The 22,877-nt window shown below is 40.5% G+C and overlaps 1 protein-coding gene and 1 non-coding gene across 2 annotated transcripts in view; both read left to right on the top strand.

Annotated features, from left to right (window-relative positions):
- The window catches only part of CFAP47 (cilia and flagella associated protein 47), a 287,488-nt gene that overhangs the window by 250,845 nt on the left and 13,766 nt on the right, over nt 1–22,877 (top strand). Inside the window, exons 59-61 of the mRNA XM_064151944.1 lie at nt 815–976; nt 8,833–9,004; nt 10,468–10,629. Coding sequence (XP_064008014.1) covers nt 815–976; nt 8,833–9,004; nt 10,468–10,629 — 496 coding nt within the window. The remainder of the gene's footprint in view (nt 1–814; nt 977–8,832; nt 9,005–10,467; nt 10,630–22,877) is intronic.
- LOC135180250 (U2 spliceosomal RNA) lies at nt 16,869–17,054 on the top strand. The gene has a single exon (XR_010304347.1). It is a non-coding gene; the product is annotated as a U2 spliceosomal RNA (small nuclear RNA).

Genomic DNA, 22,877 nt, shown 5'->3' on the forward strand with positions numbered 1-22,877 from the left:
TAATTCTGATTAAAATAATATTTAGACTTTGGAACTGAGAAGTATGCAATCAGCCCTATGATTTCATGTTGATTTTTGTAACTATACATAATTCTAAGTATTTTCTTTGGGAAAACATCTTTTTCTTTCAGTTCTTGCATCTGATTTTTTTCCTTTGCCAATAACTATTGAAAGAACCATATGCAATAACTGTTAAAGTATGCTTTATAAAAGCTAGTGTATAAGCTAAACCCCAACTATTTGTAATGCAAAAAGACATATCTTCCAAAATAAAAGAAAATAGTGTAATGAACTGACAAAAAAAAAAAAAGAGTATGTTATGCATCAAAGAAAAACTCATGCAAAAATACTTCTGATTCTAGCACAGTTCCATAAAAGCTGAAGTTTGAAAGCTAGCATTTCTGGCTTAAGGAATCAGAATGGCTTAATATCCTTTCACATTTAAATAGATTCATTTCTTTGCCTGCCTTTCAATCTTCCTTTTCAGTGGCATATGTCAAACTGTGCCATAATTTCTGTCTGCAAGTGAAGTAAAATGAAGATAGTTTTCATGACTACCAAACAAGGGAGATGTTTTCAGATGCTGTTGTGAACTAACTGTAGCAACAGATTTTCATTTGCTTAGCAGTAGTATTTTCTACTACTTCACCTAAACAGAATTGTAGAAACGGTAGGTTGGGGGAAAGCTTTTCGTTGTCTTGGTCCTTATTGGGTTTTTGTAGTTCTCTAAGCACATTTAACTTCCACATGTCATTGTTTTATTAAAATCAGGATGCTGATGCTTTACAAATAACTGATTCTTGCTTTGCTGTAGCTGTGATATGCTGTCAAGCCAGGCAGAGAGTAGAAAGAAGAGTAGAAGTGCCACTGACAGGTGCGATTCCTGGTGCAACTTCTACACCTGCCAGACAAAATTCTGCCAAGGTCAATGCAAGTAGTCCAGCTGACATCCAAGATGAAATCCAGGACACTGATGGTAAGAATAACTACCTTGTATGTTGTGCTATTTAGGGCATTCCAAGTAAAGTAATTGCTTCACTGAGTGTAGCTCTGCCGTGAAAACAGATGAGGTTTAAACAAATCCTCCTCTCAGTCCCTGTTTCTACCCTGTTGCAAATATGGGATGTTCCTCTAACAATATGTGTGAAGTTATAGGGACCTTTTGAACCTGAACACTGTTTTGCTATCTGTCTTGAATGTGAGGCTTGCACACACAGCCCATCTCCTTTAAAAGAGGATTGTTTCTGCAAAGACTAAAGCTAGCAACAATATGTCTGTGTAAGCATTGCAAGGAAATATTTAACTGCAGGTTGTCCCTATTTGTAAGATGCATTCCCACCAGCAGGTCAATATCTGCAGCAAAATGGATTAAAGAAGGTGGTCTAGTTCAAGAGAAGTAATAAAGCTTTGTAAAAAGATGGGTTCCACTTACAGTTAATCAGCAGAAAACACATTGAAAATCAATTTCTTTGGAGATAAATCAGCTTTTCATACTAGATCTTTCTGAAAGAGAATAGTACAATGTGTAAGTAGTAAGGAAAGAATGCTTGTTACTGCTGCATGCCCAATGTTTCTATTAATAGGGGTGGGTGTGTGTTAATGGTCATGCTACAACAAATTATGCATTGTTTCATTTTACCTCGATCAATTATTGTACCTTTGAGACATAACCTAAATCTCTTTTTGTGTTCAAAGTCATCCTACTTTTAAAGACAGATGTTATTGAACACCCATGACACATGAAGGGAGGCTGTAGCCAGGTGGGGGTTGGTCTCTTCTGACAGGCAAGCAGCAATAGAACAAGGGGACACAGTCTCAAGTTGTGCTGGGGGAGGTATAGGCTGGATGTTAGGAGGAAGTTGTTGCCAGAGAGAGTGATTGGCATTGGAATGGGCTGCCCAGGGAGGTGGTGGAGTCACCATCCCTGGAGGTGTTCAAGCAAAGCCTGGATGAGGGACTTAGTGCCATGGTCTGGTTGACTGGATAGGGCTGGGTGCTAGGTTGGAGTGGATGATCTTGGAGGTCTCTTCCAACCTGGTTGATTCTATGAATCTATGTATCACAAAGTAATAGAGATCAATATAGTAAAAGAAATCCATGAAGTTCTCAATACACATTCTTGCTTCTTTGGGGGACTGTGAATGTTATATAACTTTATTTATTCAGCCTTGTGAGAACTGCTGCATATCAACATACATGCTAACTTTTCATTATCTGTGGAGTGTAGATATTTATTGACTTGTCAGCTATGGGCAGGCTGCATTAAATATACCTGAGTTATTTCCCTTTAACACACTGGCATCTGAATTGACAAGAATAACAGCCATTGAGCAAGTGGAGGCAGCATTTAGAAAGACTTGCTGATTCATGATGTGAAGTGCTTGTTTTATTCATAGCAATAATATTTCATATTTAATAACACTGGCTTCCTTACATACTGATTTGGGACACTGCATCTTTTCAAGCAAGAAGTTTGGTAACAAAATGCTTTGCATACAGCATAGGTAGGAAAGTCATTTATAAGTCTGGTGTTTTCATGGTTTCAAACGATATTATCCTGACATTATTGCTAGATCAATGTGAGGCCTGTTAGAAATCAAATTTCATAGTACTATCTCAGCTTTCTGCAGATTATAAGTAATAACCTAAATAAAAGTGTAAACCTCTATGGTAACAGCCAGGCAAAGTGGTTTTCATTTCTTTTTTTCTCCCGTGGAAGAGTAATTGTGTATGTGTAGTCATAAATGATAATAATTACTGGCAGATGGGTTTTAAACAGCTACTACTGTGCTTCAGTATTTAAATTATTTGAACAAGTGCACGTTCTTGGGAAGTGAAAAAATCTTCAAGCATTAGAAGAAATTAAATTTCATCTAATATGAAATATATAATTTGAAATAGAAAATTGTTATAGTTTCTTACAGAGGACTGCTACAGGCTGCTTGGGGAGTTGTGGAGACTCCCTCTCTGGAGAGTGTCAAAACCTACCTAGCTGCATTCCTGTGTAAACTTGTGCAGGTGATCCTGCTCTGGCAGAAAGGTTGGACTGGATGATCTTTGAGGTCACTTCCAACCTCTGACATTCTGTGATTCTCTGATTCTTAAGAAAGTGAAGATGATCTAAGTACTGTCTAGCGAAAATGACATAATTTTGTTGTTCAGGGTCCGTCTGAGTTAGCTGGGGCAAATTCAAAAGTGTGGGGGGGCGGGGTAACCCCCAAACCATCACAAATAGAATCATAGAATCAACCAGGTTGGAAGAGACCTCCAAGATCATCCAGGCCAACCTAGCACCCAGCCCTATCCAGGCTTTTCTTGAAGACCTCCAGGGCCAGTGCCTCCACCACCTCCCTGGGCAGCCCATTCCAATGCCAATCACTCTCTCTGGGGAGAATTTCCTCCTAACATCCAGCCTATACCTTCCCCTGGCACAACTTGAGACTGTGTCCCCTTGTTCTGTTGCTGGTTGCCTGGCAGAAGAGACCAACCCCCACCTGGCTACAGCCTCCCTTCAGGTAGTTGTAGACAGCAATGAGGTCTGCCCTGAGCCTCTTCTTCTCCAGGCTGCACACCCCCAGCTCCCTCAGCCTCTCCTCACGGGGCTGTGTTCCAGGCCTTTCACCAGCTTTGTTGCCCTTCTCTGGACATGTTCCAGCATGGACAGTAGCTGCAAGGAAGAATGCAGAAAAATATGCAGACCAGCAGATGCTAGATTCATACTCTGTGCTTCCTATATGGGGATTCATGTGGGGTTTTTAAAAAGAAAAACACTCTTAAAAAAAACCAAACCAAGAAATGGGTGTTGGGATGGGGTCGGGTGGTAAGTGCTTTCTATTGCTTTCTTTACAGCTGGAATTTGTTTGAAAGAAGTGTTTTGAAAGAGAAAAAAAAAAGGCAATCAGAAAAATAAAATGTGAAATAGTATTTAGAAAAGAAATGTTGGAGCTGGTTGCTAGGGAAATAGGCAGAGTGTTGCAAGGTATAAGAAGATGTGGCTAAGGGTGGAGTTTTGCAAAGCCTTGAAGATGTGGATGAAAATCTTTAGTTAGATATGGAAAGGAATTTTCAGGGAAGAGACAAAAAATGATATATGCACTGAATTGCAGTGAGAGTTTCCTTAAATTGCACTGAGGCTTGATAAATACAGTATCAATGGCAGGAGATCACTTGATTATCCATTTGGGTTTTTTTGCATTTAAGCTAATTTGGTTTCTGCCATTTAATGAAGTATAGGATGTTACCTTTGCTGATATTTATATTGCCTTACACACAGCATTTTTGTACCTTTATGAAGAGATTGAATGAAAAGCATATTGATCTACAGCTAGGCCTTTTCCTGTTCTTGTGCAATTCCTTTGTTCTCCTGCTATTTTCCTGGAGTTGCAACATTTTACAGAGAGAAATAGGTGTTTATTCTCAGATGACATTAATTTCTTACTGCCCAGGTGATACTGTGTACTTAAACGTTGGGATGCTCTTGGCCACCAGGTTTCCTTTTACATTTTTCCTTTATTACTCTTATAATTCACGTTTGCTACTCACTTGAATATTTACTTGAAAGCTGCATTAAACCAGTTTAATGTAATGTACAGTAATGTATTCTGTCTACTGCTGCTGCTGCTGCTGCTTTTGCTGGCAAGACATCACTGCATACTTAATGTTCATTCCCTACTGCCTACTGAGTTCTAGCAGCTTATGTTAAGACTCTAAGAAGATGGTAGAGTAGCAGAAGAAGGACAAGTGTCAGATGAGAGCTAACTGGAAGTTATGAAGAAAGATATTTCATAAGGTTTGGAAGGTCAGCGTTAGATGTCTGGTAGAAGTGAGTAGCTGAGCCCCTGTAGTTTCTATTTCACCAGACTGGGGACTTAAGAGGGGAAGAAATCTTTTTCAGGTGTCAGGACCACAATGGATATCTGGCCTTGCAAAATTAGGAAAAGAAAAAAAAATAGGGAAAAAAGTTGTTGAGAGGGTGCAATATGTTTGCATTCAGCACAAATAAAATCATTTATCTAGCTTCTAGAAAATATGAAGCTTCAAGTTTATGAATTGCTGGGCTTTCATTCTGTGTTTGTGTTCTGTGGTCGTGCTGTTCTCCTTTATTAAATTACTGCAAGAAAGATTACAGCCTGCTGAATGAGAGGTGAGGAAGGCCAATTGAGTGGATTCACTTGCATCTCTCTTTTATTGCATCCATCAAAGGAAAGGCCTCTGTAATAAGGACAAGCATTTTTGTGATCCAAATCTCTTTCCATCACAGTTTTAATTTCCTCCTGTCTCACTGGGAATGAGAGACAGTGTAAAAGTAAGGAGGGTTCCTCAGAAAGTTCTTCTCTCTTGCCAGTTTCATGTTGACAAGCCTGCTACAGGCTAAGCATAATTTTCAGAGAGCTCAGGTAGCTAGATATCCTGTGGGTGCTCACAGGAGAGTAGCCTCACACAGCAGTGTCCATTAGATTTTAGCTACTAGAAAAATGACATTCTGTAGCGAGCTGGACTTCAGTGATGTCAAGTGCTTAATGGCATTTCAAAAATACAAAAGAGATACAAAAAGCTTCTCTAATCACAATGTGAAACTCCATTCTGGGTCAGACATATCCAGCAGACCTTTCGCAGTATGTTCTGTACATATGTAGAATCATAGAATCATAGAATCAACCAGATTGGAAGAGACCTCCAAGGTCATCCAGTCCAACCTACCACCCATCCCTAGCCAATCAACTAGACCATGGCACTAAGTGCCTCATCCAGGCTTTGCTTGAACACCTCCAGGGATGGTGACTCCACCACCTCCCTGGGCAGCCCATTCCAATGCCAATCACTCTCTCTGTGAAGAACTTCCTCCTAACCTCCAGCCTATACCTCCCCCGGCACAACTTGAGACTGTGTCCCCTTGTTCTGTTGCTGGTTGCCTGTCAGAAGAGACCAACCCCCACCTGGCTACAGCCTCCCTTCAGGTAGTTGTAGACGACAATGCGGTCAACACTAAACCATGTCCCTAAGCACCAGTTTCACATGGTGCATAAACACCTCAAGAGACAGTGCCACCACCACTGCCCTGGGCAGAACATTCCAATGTTTAATAACCCTCTCTGTGAAGAAATATTTGCTAATATGCAGCCTAAACTTCCTCTGGTGCAGCTTGTAACCATTTCCTCTAGTCCTGTTGCCTGCCACCAAGGAGAAGAGGCTGTCCCCCTCCTCACTCCAACTTCCCTTCAGGTAATTTTAGAGAGCAATGAAAGCAGATAGCAGAATGGGCTAACAAGTCAAGGCGTATTTGAGTAGTATGCGATACTGCATTTGTCACTACTTTAAAGAAAATGCTAATTTTATCTCCAATGTTTTATTTATTCACCATTTTAATTGAAAGTGGAAAATCTCAGAGTCAAGAGAACTCAGAACTTTTAGTAGTTTGGACAAATTTCTAGTGATGTTTCAAAACAGCCTCCAGCTGCTGCCAGTTTGTTTAGGCAGCATATGCATTATGGAAATGTCTAAAGCCATACATTAACATATTCACAGAGCCTTCCCATAGTAAGATAATATAGTTGTCATCAGGGCAACTGTGATGAAAATCTAATTACAGTCTAATTACATTTTTCTTTGAGCAGTCCTAAACTAGATCATCAATGTAGATCAAAATCAGCTGAGGAACCAAAGTAACAAAGCTTTCAAATATTGGCATTTACAAATGCATTGTTATTCCTTAGGCATTGTAAATATTGAAACTAAACCTAAGCATAGACATGTCACAAAGCAACCCAGAGCACAAAAAAAATATAAATATTTAATTGCTTCTGGTGAAAAGATACTATATGCAAATGTCAAACCACATCCAAATGTCTTTGGCTACATCACACAACTGACAACGTTTTCTCCCCAGCATCTGAACCATAAAATAAGCTTTTCCTGAGCAGCAATGTGTAATACAACTGCTGAAAGAAACATCTGCTCAACAGTTGCAGATTTCTCACTGTGGAATGCTCCAAATCATGTAATCTTTTCTCCCCCACAACAGTTTTAATTCTGATTAAGTAATTAATTTTTATGTCTGAATCTTCATGGTTTGGCATTTGTCTTAGAGTGACTACTACAAGCCTTGGGTTGTGTTGGAACCTGAGTGCATGGCATAAACACATTTTTCAGAGACAGAACAAAGTGTGGATCAGTGTAGGATGATCCTAGTAATTTTATAACTGTAGGGGAAAAAATGTTCCTATTTAATTACAACAAAGAACATTTGTTGCAATAAAGTACATTTCCAATACACGAGTGAACATCTGGAAATCCTGAATACTCAATATTAAGTGGTACTGTGACTGATAATCCCATCTTTTCAGTAATAATATTTTGCTTACATCTGTGTAATTCTTTAATCTGATATTCGTTGTGTAGAACTTTCTGTGAAGGACCCACTTTGAAGAGTCAGAAATATTTGAATACAAGCTGCTACATTTCCCAGGGTTGGTCCATATGTTACAGAAATAATGGCACTGAAAGTTCCAACTTCTTGTTTGCTACTGAAGTAGGAAGAAGGAATTGGTGTATTTCAGGACAAGAGAAAGGACTACAAACATAGGAAGGCATCTCCATAGTCACTTACATCATAGATAGGCAAAACCAAAGTAAACTTTGGTTGGTCTCTTCTCCCAGGCAACCAGCAACAGAAGAAGAGGACACAGTCTCAAGTTGTGCCAGGGGATGTCTAGCCTGGATGTTAGGAGGAAGTTCTTCCCAGAAGGAGATTTGCTATTGGAATGGGCTGCCCAGGGATGTGGTGAAGTTGCCGTACTTGGAGGTGTTCAAGAAAAGCCTGGCTGAGGCACTTAGTGCCATGGTCTAGTTGATTGGACAGGGCTGGATGCTAGGTTGGCCTGGATGATCTTGGAGGTCTCTTCCAACCTGCTTGATTCTATGATAAACCTTTGTTCTAGTATCTCACAGTCTATTGTTGCTTGGACCTTCATGCAAAGAAATATGTAGTGTCTGTTTTAGAATTCCATGTTGAAAGGAATTAACTCTGCAGCTGACTGGCACTCTGTAGCCAGTATATACACACAGGGATTCACACACACGAGTTCTGCACACGTTGTACTGAGCTGTGCAAGTTCAACATTTACCCTAAGATGTGTAGAGTGAAATGCCCTGTAGGATTTAGTGGCTGTGTTGAAAGACTGCTCACCAAGAAAATGTGTACAACTGTTCAATAATTACAAACTTGAGATTCTTTTCCTGATAGAAACATTCCCTTCTGTATACAAATTGCTGTTGCACACTGAGTATCACAGTTTTTACATTTTTACAGCAGGAGTAGACATTTGATAAGAGATGCTCAGCAGTTGTTTTTATGACTTTGCTACTTGGCCTTGTCATAGCTGCTACAGGGAATAAGAAAGGAGGCTGCTAATGACATCTTTGCTGTTTCTCTGTATTCTGTTTCTCAGTCTTGCAGCCATCAGTGACACTGATGTGCTTAATGAGTTGTGGGGCTTTTTGAGATTATCCTAAGCATTCTTGCAATTTTAACGTCTGGTAAAGTAGAAATGTCTCACCATGCAGAAGTTGTAAGCAGAACACTATTGCTATTACTATTTGTATCTCTTAAGTAAGTTCCCCAGCTTCCATTTTGCCAGAAACTACATATTTTGTCATAAGAAACCAGACCATTTTGCTATGCAGTCAGAAGCAAATCACTCAAGCGTTTGGATAATTACAAGTTGTATCTATTTGTCATTTTTAATAACAAATGAAAGAATTGTTTCTTCTTGCCAGCCAGTTGTGTGACATTAGAATACACACAGACTGATCTTTTTCTCTTGTATCATTTAGGTCTCTCTACAACAGTGGAATTCATGTATGAATTGCAATATCAATCAAATGAAATTAAATCTCAGCTTCAGTCTTTGGTTGATATGCATCTGGTTGAAAGAAAACATGATACAGAATCTGGAATCATGACACTGATCTTTAATACTGTGTTTGCTCCTAACAAGCCAATGAGGTAAGCTCCTGTTTCTTATTACCATCAGAACACACAATAGAATCCTGTCTGGTCACTCTTAGCTATGCAAACCCCACATTGTTTTCTTTCTCCTCTGAGATCTATTATTTTAGGTTTTCTCACTTGCTGCTTTCAGTAGGATATTTGTTTAAGTTAAAAGCAGCAGTGTTTCCTTTTAATGCCTGTGAGATGATTCTGTTGAGTTACTACTTTACTCCACGTGTCCCTCAATTTACTTCTAAACAGCAAAGTACTGGAAGACTTACAATGAACATTATTTCTTTTCAAACTTTGTGGAAATGACACAGACAAAATGGTCTATCAATCTTAAAAACCTTTTCCTAGATGAACTTGTGTGCATATTATAGTTTTTGGATGGATGGAATGACTGAATCAGAAATTAGTATCTAGTGGCCAGGTAACAACAGTCCACAGGAAGACATCCTCTCTTATAGCTACGGTGTGAAAAATGATTGCTTTGATATACATTGATAGATCCCACCTCTTTAAAAAGAGTCTGTGAGGGGGAGATGCTTTCTGAGAGAGGGAGAGAGTGTGCCTGCCTTTTTGAAGCAGTCAGATGTGTGTAAGAAGTTTGGTAAGAAGCTTCAGTAACATACAGGTAACATAGTAAATTCCAAGGCTCAACATTACCAGGAAGATTAGGGAGCAGTCACAACTGAGTACCATGGGTTGCATGCAAAGGAGGTATTCTTAGGATGCATGAGGGAGCTCTTACTTGCAGTAGGCTAGAAGGTTAATGAAACAGAGAGCAAAGACAATGCACTCACCCCACGGCGTGTTGCTGCATCAGAGGGGAAGTTAATTTGGAAATGCTTTTTATTCCTACTCTGGCTTTTTGGGGTCTCTTTTGTTGTTTGGTTTTTTTTTGTTGTTGTTTTTTTATCCTTGTGTGGTTGAGACTTCCTATAGAGGACTCACTGAATGCAGCAAATTAGTCTTAATCTACAGCACAAACTCTCCTGTTAGACAGTCTGAAGACATCAGAGTCTGGAATTTTTCTAAAGTACATAGACCTTCATTAGATCTATTTTTTATTCTAATGTGTACTGTTAACATGTTCTGAACAAAATTCTCCTCTAACACCACAGAAAATAAAGAATAATAACTAAAATATATTGACTTACATTTGTTTAACTCCACAGAGAGTAAGCAGCAGAAAAAATAAATCTCATGGCTGTGCCAATAATTCTCTTTCATATTATGTCTTTTCTTGTACTTTGCTGTAAATATCAAGTGCTATTTAGTCTGCATTCTGGTCTAAATGCAACTGAGACATACTGTGGCACACAAAATTAAGGATATATTCCAAAGTAATGCCATCTGTATTTTCATTTTGTTAGTATAATTCTCCATATTCCAGGCTCAGTTTAGGAGTGAATTTACTCAGTTTGTGTTTTATAACATTCTGTACATTAAATGTTTCTATCTGAAATTGTAAGGAATGAAGCAACTCTCACAGTACAGTGCACCACGGGAGGTGTTTGGAAGTTTCCAGTTCAGTTCATTGCAATGGAGCCAGAAGTGGATGATGTCATCAACATTGAAGCAGTTGGCCTGAATAAGGAATCTCTAGTTGACTTCAAACTTACAAGCCAAACAAGGTAAAATTGCTTCTAATCAAATATTTATGTAGGTTTCTGAAGCTAGAACTCAGACTTACACACACCAGGTAGTCTAGTTTTGGCCAAGAGAAGTACAACTGGGTTGCAGCTATTCCATCATCAATTGTGCATGCTGTTTTGTATAGGTAGCATACAGTTTTGTTTGTAGCGTAGAGAACAGAAGCATTCTACATTTAGGCAGTAGCTCCTCAAGAGAAAAAAATCTGGAATAAATCCAAATGTTTCTGTTATGACTTTAAAGTTTTGCCCTAAAATGCTTGTGCATGTTAAACTGTGTAATACAATGCTAAGGAAGATGTGTTGCAGTGTTTAAAGCTCACTATTCAAGCCTCTTTTCTTTTCTTTTCTTTTCTTTTCTTTTCTTTTCTTTTCTTTTCTTTTCTTTTCTTTTCTTTTCTTTTCTTTTCTTTTCTTTAGTTCTCTTCTCTTCTCTTCTCTTCTCTTCTCTTCTCTTCTCTTCTCTTCTCTTCTCTTCTCTTCTCTTCTCTTCTCTTCTCTTCTCTTCTCTTCTCTTCTCTTCTCTTCTCTCCTCTCCTCTCCTCTCCTCTCCTCTCCTCTCCTCTCCTCTCCTCTCCTCTCCTCTCCTCTCCTCTCCTCTCCTCTCCTCTCCTCTCCTCTCCTCTCCTCTCCTCTCCTCTCCTCTCCTCTCCTCTCCTCTCCTCTCCTCTCCTCTCCTCTCCTCTCCTCTCCTCTCCTCTCCTCTCCTCTCCTCTCCTCTCCTCTCCTCTCCTCTCCTCTCCTCTCCTCTCCTCTCCTCTCCTCTCCTCTCCTCTCCTCTCCTCTCCTCTCCTCTCCTCTCCTCTCCTCTCCTCTCCTCTCCTCTCCTCTCCTCTCCTCTCCTCTCCTCTCCTCTCCTCTCCTCTCCTCTCCTCTCCTCTCCTCTCCTCTCCTCTCCTCTCCTCTCCTCTCCTCTCCTCTCCTCTCCTCTCCTCTCCTCTCCTCTCCTCTCCTCTCCTCTCCTCTCCTCTCCTCTCCTCTCCTCTCCTCTCCTCTCCTCTCCTCTCCTCTTCTCTTTAACTGATATATAATTTTTCAAAGTACTTTATGCAAACATCCAGTGCAAACCAATCACTGTGCTTTTAAAAATCTTTAAATGTGTCATTCCTTTTTATTATGCAAGGATGCTACAAATTCATCTCTACTCTGCCCTTTCACTGCGTAAAATAGTGGTGTCATTCTTCAGTATTTTGTTAATCTCTGTTTTAAAAGTTCTGCAGAAATCTGTATTAAAAAAAAAAAATATATATATATATAAAATTTTGACATTTCATTATTTTCTCAGGGTTTCAGGATGCTATAGCAAACTCAGTGTCATTTGTAGACGGCAGAGAGTCAAGGAATACATTGTGTGGTTTTAAAATAGTAACCAGTGAACCTAAAAGAATCATGATCCTTACAATCTAATTAAGTCATGGAAGTATTTTAAGTGTCCTTTTTATTTTAAAACAATGCTTTTTTACTATATATATCTAGAAAATGTGCTGGATATGCTGATTGGCAGCTTTCATTGTAGATAGACCTTCGGTTGTAGTTTTGTGGCATCCCCAGCAGGGAGTGTTGCTGGTTCCAAATTGTTGTTGGTTTTAATTGTTAATTTTCGTTTTTAAGGCATTTTATTTCCAAAAGCCATGCCTCTCAGATAGATAGTTGTTCCAGCTTTTAGATGGCTGTCAGTGATAATAATTACTGAGGACTCTGAAAAATTCTCCTATGGCAGTGTTCAAGTTAACAGCTTCAATAGAATGGGCTGTTTCAGGAACAAAAGTGAAGCAATTGCTCTGGCAATACTGTAATCTCCTGGTAGGTGTTTGATAGCAGTGAAGAGACCTAATGTTCTCTAGAAAGGTATTATAAAACCTGAATCACTGTAGTTATATAAAGAAGGAGCCATGGTGAAAGACAGATTCTCTTTTTCCCTCTAACAAATTCCAACATAACAAGGACCTCACCACATATTTAAAATACAAAATGTAATGCTTACACGTACTGACTTAACTCCATGGTGTAATTACTGCCAACATCTGTTCTGTAAGTCCTGCATTGCTTTATCTCATCTTTGATTTGCTTAGGAGATCATGGTGGTGGAGGTTTTGTTACAGAACAGTCAGCCAACCAGCATTTTACATACCATATCTAGAGTTTAAAAGCAATTACACAAGAAACTTGTATGTTACAGATGTAATTTAATGCTTGAATAACTCAAATGGCTTAGATGAAAAACAGGAGTACAAAATACTTCAATATATCTTATATTTTCAATTGAGATACAGAGCATCATCTGATAGACATTCCCTGAAATAATGATCACCCCTTTGGAGTTGTTGGTTGTTTTAAGTAAACAATTAGTAACACCATCCCATAAAGAGTCAGTTCTGGTATTAAGGAGAGATGGAGTTTTTTCCACACTTTGTGCAGGTATTTTCTGTCTTCCTTTCTTATGCTGAATAGCAGCTCATGGCACTGCTGCTTTGAGAGTGACTGGCAGGGGAAATGTATTTCTGAGCAAGTTGTTGTAAAGGGACTCTGCAGCTGGTTTTTTTTTCTCCTTCTGTTACTTACAGGACAGAGTGGCTTTACAGCATTGTTTAAGACCTGTACAACTTGGATGTCCCTGCTTACTGCAGTGATGGGTCAGGCTAGATGACTTTTAGAGGTCCCTTCCAGCCCAAATCATCCTATGATTCTATGATCTTTTGGGGCTAGCAGGACACACAGTGATGCAACAAAACATTTGGATTTCAGGCCCCACTCAAGAGTAGGGTTACTATTTTATTGAAGGTACTTCTATTTATATACCAAATTGAATGACAGTCTTCAGTGACCCGTAGGGCACCTTTGGTAATCACTACAAAACCGTAAGGTCAATGGTTTTAGCTTTCTTTTAGTTCACACCAACTGCAGCTCAAATGTAGGCTTCTCCCATTAATTTCACCCCTTCCCCAAAAAAATCCTCAAATCAGCATGAAATATTTCAGAGTGAATTAATGGTGTTATGGTTTACCCATAACTACATTTGATGTAATTACCTCAGGAATGATTATGAGTTACAAATGGGACACAGTTGCTCAGGGTCCCCCTCATTGCTGTCTACAACTACCTGAAGCAGATGAAAGACCTGGAACACAAACCCTATGAGGAGAGGCTGAGGGAGATGAGGTTGTGCAGCCTGGAGGAGGCTGAAGGGTGACCTCATTGGTGTGTACACCTACCTGAAGGGAGGCTGTAGCCAGGTGGGGGTTGGTCTCTTCTCCCAAGCAACCAGCAATAGAACAAGGGGACACAGTCTCAAGTTGTGCCAGGGGAGGTCTAGGCTGGATGTTAGGAGTGATTGGCATTGGAATGTGCTGCCCAGGGAGGTGGTGGAGTCACTGTCCCTGGAGGTGTTCAAGCAAAGACTAGATGAGGCACTTAGTGCTGTGCTCTAGATGACTGGATAGGGCTGGGTGCTAGGTTGACTGGATGATCTTGGAGTTCTCTTCCAACCTGTTTGATTCCATGATTCTATGAAATTATGAAAGTGATGCTTTGCTTAAGAAAACTAGTCCTTTCTGTATTTGTTTTGCTGAAAATATCTTCTTAAGGTATTTTAAATCAATCATATTTTGGGATAGAACATTTGTATTAATACAGACTGGGGTTTTTTGAGACTATTTGCTACTCTGTATTCTGGTACAGAAGTTTTTTAGATGAGTTGATGTATTTATTCACACTAAAATACTAATATCTAGCTACAGTATAAGAGTACTCTATTTGTCTTCAAGTGAAAATACCTCAGTAGCCAACATGAAGTGTGAATAGATACTTAAGAACACTTTGTTCCCTTGGAAATGTTTGGTAAATTACATTGCTTTGAATGCTTAGTCGAGATCCTGTTCATTCTCTCTGCTTATTTCTCAAACACAAAACCTCCTTTCAGTAGTATAATTCATATGCCTGTCAGTGATTGTTTTAGTCATGTACTGCATCCAATATGCATTAGAGTTTTATCCATCTTTCTGCCCCAACCTCTCCTTCTTCTCCTGTGTTTATCACAAATAGGACCTGCTATCACAAAAGCAAACAGCATACTCTCAATACGGTTTCAATGGAGTGGTATCTGCAAAATCCCAGGCTCCTCAGATTGTGAAAACATAGCTGGAACAATGAGATAAAATTGGTAGACTGGAGAGATGAGAAGAAAGATGAAGTTCAAGTCACAGAATCATCGAATTGTCAGGGTTGGAAGGGATGTCAAGGATCATCTAATTCCAGCTCCTCTGCCATGGGCAGGGACACCTCACACTAGATAAGGTTGCTCAGAGCCACATCCAAACTGGCCTTAAAAACTTCCAGAGATGGGACTTCCACCACTTCTCTGCGCAATCTGTTCCAGTTTCTCATCACCCTTATGGTGAAGAACTACTTCCTAACATCCAATCTGAACCTACCCACTTCTAATTTTGCTCTATTCCCTCCAGTCCTGTCACTACCTGACATCCTAAAAAGTCCCTCACCAGCTTTTATGTAGGCCCCCTTCAGATATTGGAAGGCCAGAACAGGATTTACTTGGGGCCTTCGCTCCCATAGACTAGCAGCCTCAACTCTCTCAGCCTTTTCTCATAGGAGAGGAGCTCAATCACTCTGGTCGTCCTTGTGGCCTTTCTCTGCACATGCTCCAGTATGTCCACATCCCTGCTGCATCCCCTCTGCTGCATCACCTCTGCTATGAGGACAGACTAAAGGACTTTGGGGCTGTTCAGTCTGGAGAAGAGGAGGCTCCGAGGTGACCTTATTGCAGCCTTCCAGTATCTGAAGGGAGCCTACAAAAAACCTGGTAGTGACAGGACTAGGGGGAATGGAGCACAGCTGGAGGTGAGGAGATTCAGACTGGACGTGAGGAGGAAGTTGTTCAGCCTGGAATGGGTTGCCCAGGGAGGTGATTGAGGCCGCATCCCTGGAGGTGTTTAAGGCCAGGCTGGATGAGGCTGATGTAGGGTAGGGTGTCCCTGCCCATGGCAGGGGGCTTGGAGCTAGATGAGCCTTGTGGCCCCTTCTGACTCTGACTGATTCTGTGATTCTTTGAAAAAGATGTTAGTGATTTCCACTAGGAGAAGTGTTTCTACTTTGCTGCCACAACTGATGCATTTCATTAGAACTAGCAGGAGGCAGAATTAGGTATGCTGCAATGAAATGCTTTCATTAAGTTCTCGGCACACCCCCTCCCTCTTTCACCCTCTCTCACACATTGCTGTGCATGTTACAGGCCTGGATTCCTACACCAATCCCTTTGTTACTACTTCTGCTAAATTCTGCTGTTACTCTAAAGATGTAATAAGAATGCTTTAGTTTAGCATCTCCCACGCACTAACAGCTGCAAAGAACAAATGTTATCTGAGATCTGGTTTTCAGTCTGAATGGAGGCTAGGTGAAAAATGTCTATAACGATACACATGAGGCAGAGCTTCCAAAAAGTTATGGCCATCCTTCCTAATACAACACCTGACATGTCACACATTTAGCCAGAGGCTGCATCTAACCCTGTCACCTGGAGTGCTTTCCACAGGAAGAGTCAGCTTACCAATTTAGAATTATAGTACCCCTGGGCAGAACAGCAACAAGACAGAAACGTTCACATTTTGTGATGTTAAAGCCTCTAGCTCCTGCTTTGGTTTTGCAACACACACAGAGCAGAAGTGATGGTATAGTTAGTAAAGCATTCCCTGGCAGTCACTTGTCATGCAGAGTTTGTTCATATGTTTTGAAAGTCCTTTAATGTTGAAGCAGTCTTCCCAGTAGAGTGATACAGTGATAGCTATAGAGTAGTAACTGGACTTAAGCCTTTTCTGCTGCCCAAAGCTGAATATTCAGAGCAATAATTAAACTAGAGTTGATTTTTGGTAGGAAATGTAACCAATTTTGATTAAGAGAGGAGGTTTTTTCCTAGGTTTTTTTTTCCCTATTGTCATTTTTTGGTGGAAACAATCCAGATCATACCAACTACCACTAATAACTATACAGAATTTGACAGCTGCTTAGCATTAATAAATTTAAAGATCTTCATTACCAGTAACTGAAACTTCATGTGTTACCCAACAGATGTTAACTGCAAATGACGCCAAGCAATTAGGTTATGATTAACTAATTTTGAAAGCACGTTGCAACATTTTCAGCCCACATCCCTTATTTGCTCAATTACCTGCTTTATAGATTAAGAAATTTTGTTGTTCTTATTTATTTATTTATTTATTTATTTTTTATTTCAAGTGCAGTAGCTGTTCTTATCAGTTTAATACTTGATACATCCTGGATGAGAGGACTTTATATTAAATGGATTTTTGGGCCATGGGAGTTGGATCCAGAGCTTGCTCCTTCCCCTCCACACATTGTCTTGGTATTGCAGTGCTTCCAGGAATGGTGCACCAAGAACTGTGCGGCCAGTAGGACAAGGGAGGTTATTATGCCCCTGTACTCAGCACTGGTCAGGCCACACCTTGAGTGCTGTGTCCAGTTCTGGGCCCCTCAATTCAAGAGAGATGTTGAGGTGCTGGAACGTGTCCAGAGAAGGGCAACAAAGCAGATGAAAGACCTGGAACACAAACCTTCTGAGGAGAGGCTGAGGGAGCTGAGGTTGTGCAGCCTGGAGGAGGCTGAAGGGTGACCTCATTGGTGTGTACACCTACCTGAAGGGAGGCTGTAGCCAGGTGGGGGTTGGTCTCTTCTCCCAGGCAACCAGCAACAGAACAAAGGGACACAGTCTCAAGCTGTGCCAGGGGAGGTATAGGCTGGATGTTAGGAGGAAGATCTTCACAGAGAGAGTGATTGGCATTGGAATGGGCTGCCCAGGGAGGTGGTGGAGGCACCATCCCTGGAGGTGTTCAAGCAAAGCCTGGATGAGGCACTTAGTGCCATGGTCTAGTTGACTGGCTAGGGCTGGGTGCTAGGTTGGCCTGGATGATCTTGGAGGTCTCTTCTAATCTGGTTGATGCTATGATTGATTCTTTAATTGTAAAGAAACTCCCATCCACACTAGACCAAAAGTGCTATGTGTTCTTTTTTATGTGTGGTTTGCAAAGTGCTGAATTTTGTAAAGAAATAAATTTCTTGAGAATAATTTACCACTTCAGTAGTTTGAGGAAGAGAGGAGTAAACCTTTCAGCTATTTTGAGCCTTAATTTAATGCAGGATTATATTTTTGGATTTGCTGGGTATTTTGTTAACTTCAGCAGCGAGAACTTTATGGGAATATAAATGCTAAGGTTTTCTTTAGTGGAAGACATGAAGTGCAATTCTTTTTAGTTTACTAATTTGACAATTATCTAACAAGAACACTGATGAGCAGAGACTGCTATTACTTTAGAATGGAATAATTATAACTATAGCTATTAAATACTATCTGAATTTCCACTCTTCCTAGTTGTCATGATTTCATAGTGCAACTATGATTTTGATTCAAATGAATATTTACTCTCATTCATTACTTGAGTAAGGACAGAGTTTATATTATCTGATACAGTCTCAAGTTGTGCCAGGGGAAGTCTAGGCTGGATGTTAGGAGGAAGTTCTTCACAGAGAGAGAGTGATTGGCATTGGAATGGGCTGCCCAGGGAGGTGGTGGAGGCACCGTCCCTGGAGGTGTTCAAGACAAGACTGGATGAGGCACTTAGTGCCATGGTCTGGTTGAGTGGATAGGGCTGGGTGCTAGGTTGGCCTGGATGATCTTGGAGGTCTCTTCCAACCTAGTTGATTCTATGATTCTGTGATTCTATAGTGATATCAGACCATTATGACAGCAGTTATGGAACATGAAGGTGGGAAGACAGATTTGTTTTCTCTGCCCTTGTGTTTACTAATTAATTTGTGTTTGATTCATATGTGTTTTCAGAGCTCTACACATCATTATTCTCTATCAAGTATGTTAGTATCTGCCACCCCTGTGTTAAGCAAAAGCCCTTGTGAAAGCATTTAGATTGTCTTAACCCTGTCCTTCATGGCTTAAAATTGACAAGGTAAACACTAACTCCACAGGTTTACCTAAAGCAGTAAACAAAAGGGGCGATTTGGAGGAGTTAATCTTTAATTATTTCAAAGCACAGGATTGCTGATTTTTAATTAGACAATAAATATACAGACACCAAAAACAGTAATGTCTGAAATTCAGGTGCTATTCTGGTCATCTCATCTCCAGCTTTCTCTCTCCTATAGAAGATGAGAATGAGAACTATTTGTTTATGTTCATGTGGCTGCTTGAGGTGGATTTCTAGCTCAGACATAAAAAAAAATAGGGACAGAGAAACTTAGACACTAACTGTAAAGTGGAAAAGTACTGTGGTCTCTGAGTGAAGAGGTGAACATGCCAGGGATAGGCCATAAAATGGCAACAATGGACAAGTTAATACAATTTAATTGGAACACTGAAAACTTTAATCTGGAAGCACAGCTTCTATCTGCCCCTTGCTGCTTTTGCTGCACTCACTGCTATCTCCCCCCCCTGCCGCTCCTTTAGGCTGCTGCTTTGCTGCCACTGTACTCCATCCCCACCTCCTCTCAGGTTGGTATATTCTGTAATAGTTAATTTTGTCTATACTGTTATATTTAGTTTAACTGTAAAAATATACAAATTTATTTTCCTGATTCCCAAATCCTGAGTTGCAGTGAATTTTCTCTCTCTGAAGCAGATTTACAATAAGTTATTGGGGGAGGGATCCACTCTAACCCATAACAACTCAAGAGCTAGCCAGGATCTGACATCATCTCAGTGATCTGAACATCAGTGAAAACACTGCTTGTTTTCTATTGAGAAACCATCTTTAGATATACTTTTCCAATAAAAATTCATGGTTTATCAGCACTACAGGCACTGTCAAAGGTTCTTGAGTCTGTCCTGGGTCCAGTGCTCTTTAACATCTTTGTCAGTGGCATGGAAAATGGCATTGAGTCCATCCTCAGCAAGTTTGCTGATGACACCAAGCTGTGTGATGTAGTGGTCTCACTTGAGAGAAGGGATGCCATCCAGAAGGACCTTGACAGGCTTGAGAAGTGGAATAGTGACAACTGCAGGAGGTTCAATGAGCCAAACTGCCAAGGTCCTGCATGTCAGGCCAACCTCAGGAACAAATATAGGCTGGGTGCAGAGTGGGTTGAGAGTAGCACTGAAGAAAGAGACTTGGGTGTATTGATTGATGAGAACCTCAACATGAACCATCAGTGAGCTCATGCAGCCAAAACCACAAATTGTATCCTGGTCTGCATCAAGAGGAGTGTGGGCAGAGGTCAAGAGAGGACAGTAGGACTCTGGAACAGGTTGCCCAGGGAGGTTGTGGATGCCCCCTCATTGTGGCTGTTTATGGCTAGATTGGATGAGATCTTGGGCAATTTTTAGCCTCTCTTCAGTTGAGAGGCTTCCCTGCCCGTGGCAGGGGAGTCAAAGTAGGTGACCTGTGAGGTGCCTTCCCACCTAAGCCATTCTATGATTCTGTGTGTGTGCATAAGTTTTTAATTGCTAGCTTTTGCAGTATTAGCTTCATTAGAGTCCCTGCTGGCTTGTCATGTTACAGCTATACAATTTAATTTGCCAGATTTTCTGTTTTCCTTATTTGGATATAGCTTCCACTCAGGAATATTTTGTCTCCAGTAAGTGACTTGACTTTCTTGTTTAAAACTGCCAGGCTTTGCAGAGGGGAGGGAAGGGGTAGGGAAAGGGAAGAGCAGGATTTAGGTCTGACTGCACATTTTCATCTAAGTATATATGTGTGTACATGTAAATATATTTTACTCAACAGAGAACAATAAAATAGAGCTGCCTCTAGTGCTTTGTGCTGATGCTGTGAAGGAGCATGCAGCTTTTCTTTAAAGCTTTTTCATAGTTTTTCTCAATGAAAATTGATATCTGACAAGATTGATGCAGTAAGATCTTTTATCTGACTTCATGTATGCAATTATACATCAGTTTTGCTACAGCTTGATTTTAAACTGTTGGGTCTCCTTGTCAGGACTAGAGCTATTGCTTCTTCTCCTTTGTGTTTTCTGACTGTTTTGAGGTGTCATTTACAATCTGGAAAAAGCACACTGCTGTTGCATCATGCCCTGCTAAGATCCAATTTCTACAGGAATAAATTCCTTGTTTTCTTGTGTTTTCTGTGCATGCATCCTGTCCCATCTCCCTTAGCATTTCATCATTTCATCTGCAGTCTAAGTCATGCTTTTCAGTGCTTAATAGGAGTCATCACCCCTAACTGCTTGCTAGAGAACAGACTGAACATGGGAGATAAAGTGCTGTCTTCAAGTGTTTCTAAGTCTAGTGTACAGAGCAGTGATGTTGGAAATAAAGATTTGTGTTCAGGACTCTATTTCCAGACACAGGGTTTGAATATTCATCTCAGACAATTTTGGTATGTTCTCCACTCTGCTACTCTAAGAGGAATCACTTCTTTTTCATCCTGTGCCTGCTCTTTGTGTGTAGTAAGTGTGCTGTAGGCATTCACAGCTGAGCAGTCCTTGTGGGACATGCAGATGTAAAAATTCAGCACTTAGATGGCACACAGATGGCAACTCAGGACATAGCAGAATTAGTACTCATGGCCCAGGGCTATGAACTCAGCTGCACATCTTAGGCCCCATGAAAAGAGATTGTCAGCATAAGTTTGATGCCACAAGATTTGAAATGTCATTTCAAACATTTGGTAGCTTTGCCTACCTTACTGTCACCTAAAGGAAAAGATGGACTAAACCTGCTAAGGCACTAATGGCATTTAGCAGTGCAATGGCAATGCTAAAGATGAGGTTAGGTTTGGTTTGGTTTGGTTTAGGTTTTGGTTTTCCTTTTCTGCACTCACACTCTTTGTTTCTACGAACTTATACTGTGGCCTTTGTTCATGAGAACAATTTGAACGTAGGAAAACTTTTTGTGAGAGCATGCTCCAAAGGAGAGCTATTTTTAAATGAGAAGCCCCAGACCACAAGATAGCACTTGCCCAGGAAATGTGGGACATTTCCATAGAGATGTGAATTGTCATAAAATATTAAATTTCACCTCTTTGTGAGTACTTTCTTTGAAAAGCAGTGATATGTCTAGTGTGACAAGCCATGAAGAATCGGATTTTAACAGCTTTTATTTGAGATGATGTTAGTTTTTTGTACTTCAGGTTTTATCAGCTGAGAAAGTGTCCCTATAAGCATGCATGATACTTGAACTGCTGTACTATGACAGGCTGTTGTGGATTATTTTTTCACCCTCCTGTTCTATTTGTAGTATGAATTTCATTTCTCCTCTTTCTGTCCAGATAGTGATATAAAGTTGTCCTCAGCAGCACATATAAAGACTAGAGGGAGAATACCTGACTGGAAACATATAAAAATGTGTGTTCTTTTTCTGCTGGGAAAGATCATGGCAAGGAGGCTTCTGCAAAACTGTGATGACAGTTTGGGATTGACCTAAGGCTTCAGTTTGGGATTGACATAAGATTGTTTTGTAGTCCTCAGCCACTGTCTTTGCCAGGTATCTTCTTTGGATGTAGCAATACTACCATGATTCTAGCAATTAGACAAGATCTGCAGTACCTCTGAGAGATTTTTTTTGGCATAAGAGATATACAGTAATACTGTTAGAGCAACAAGTTGATGATGATGATGATTATTGTTGCTGTTGTTATTATATTGTTATTGTTCTAGTCATAAAACTTAATAAAATGGTAACTTGTCAGTTTGATTTGGTTGGAGAGTGGAAGAGTGAGTGACTTCTAACAAGGAAAGTGAATTTTCACATTGATGTGGAACTAACTTAAAGGACCTGGACAAGCTAGAGAAATGGGCCCAGATGAACCTCATGAAGTTCAACAAGGCCAAGTGCATCTGGGTCAGGACAATCCCCATTGTCAATGTAGGCTGGGGGATGATGTGATAGAGAGCAGCCCCACAGAAAAGGACTTGGAGGTACTGGCAGCTGAAAAGCTGGATATGAACCAACAGTGTGCACTTGCAGCCCAGAAAGACAACTGCATCTTGGGCTGCATCAAATGAAGCCTGACTAGCAGGCTGAGAGAAGTGATTTTGCCACTCTGCTCTGGTGAGACCCCGCCTCAAGTAGGTCCAGCTCTAGGGCCTTCAACACAAGAAGGACATGGACCTGGTGAAGAGGGTCCAGAGGAAGGACACAAAAATGATCAGAATGCTGGAGCACCTCTCCTGTGAAATCAGGCTGAAAGAGTTGGGGCTGCTCAGCCTGCAGAAGAGAAGGCTTCAGGGAGATTTAG

Source organism: Pogoniulus pusillus, chromosome 12 (assembly GCF_015220805.1).
Source record: "Pogoniulus pusillus isolate bPogPus1 chromosome 12, bPogPus1.pri, whole genome shotgun sequence".
In the NCBI taxonomy this organism is placed as follows: Eukaryota; Metazoa; Chordata; class Aves; order Piciformes; family Lybiidae; genus Pogoniulus; species Pogoniulus pusillus.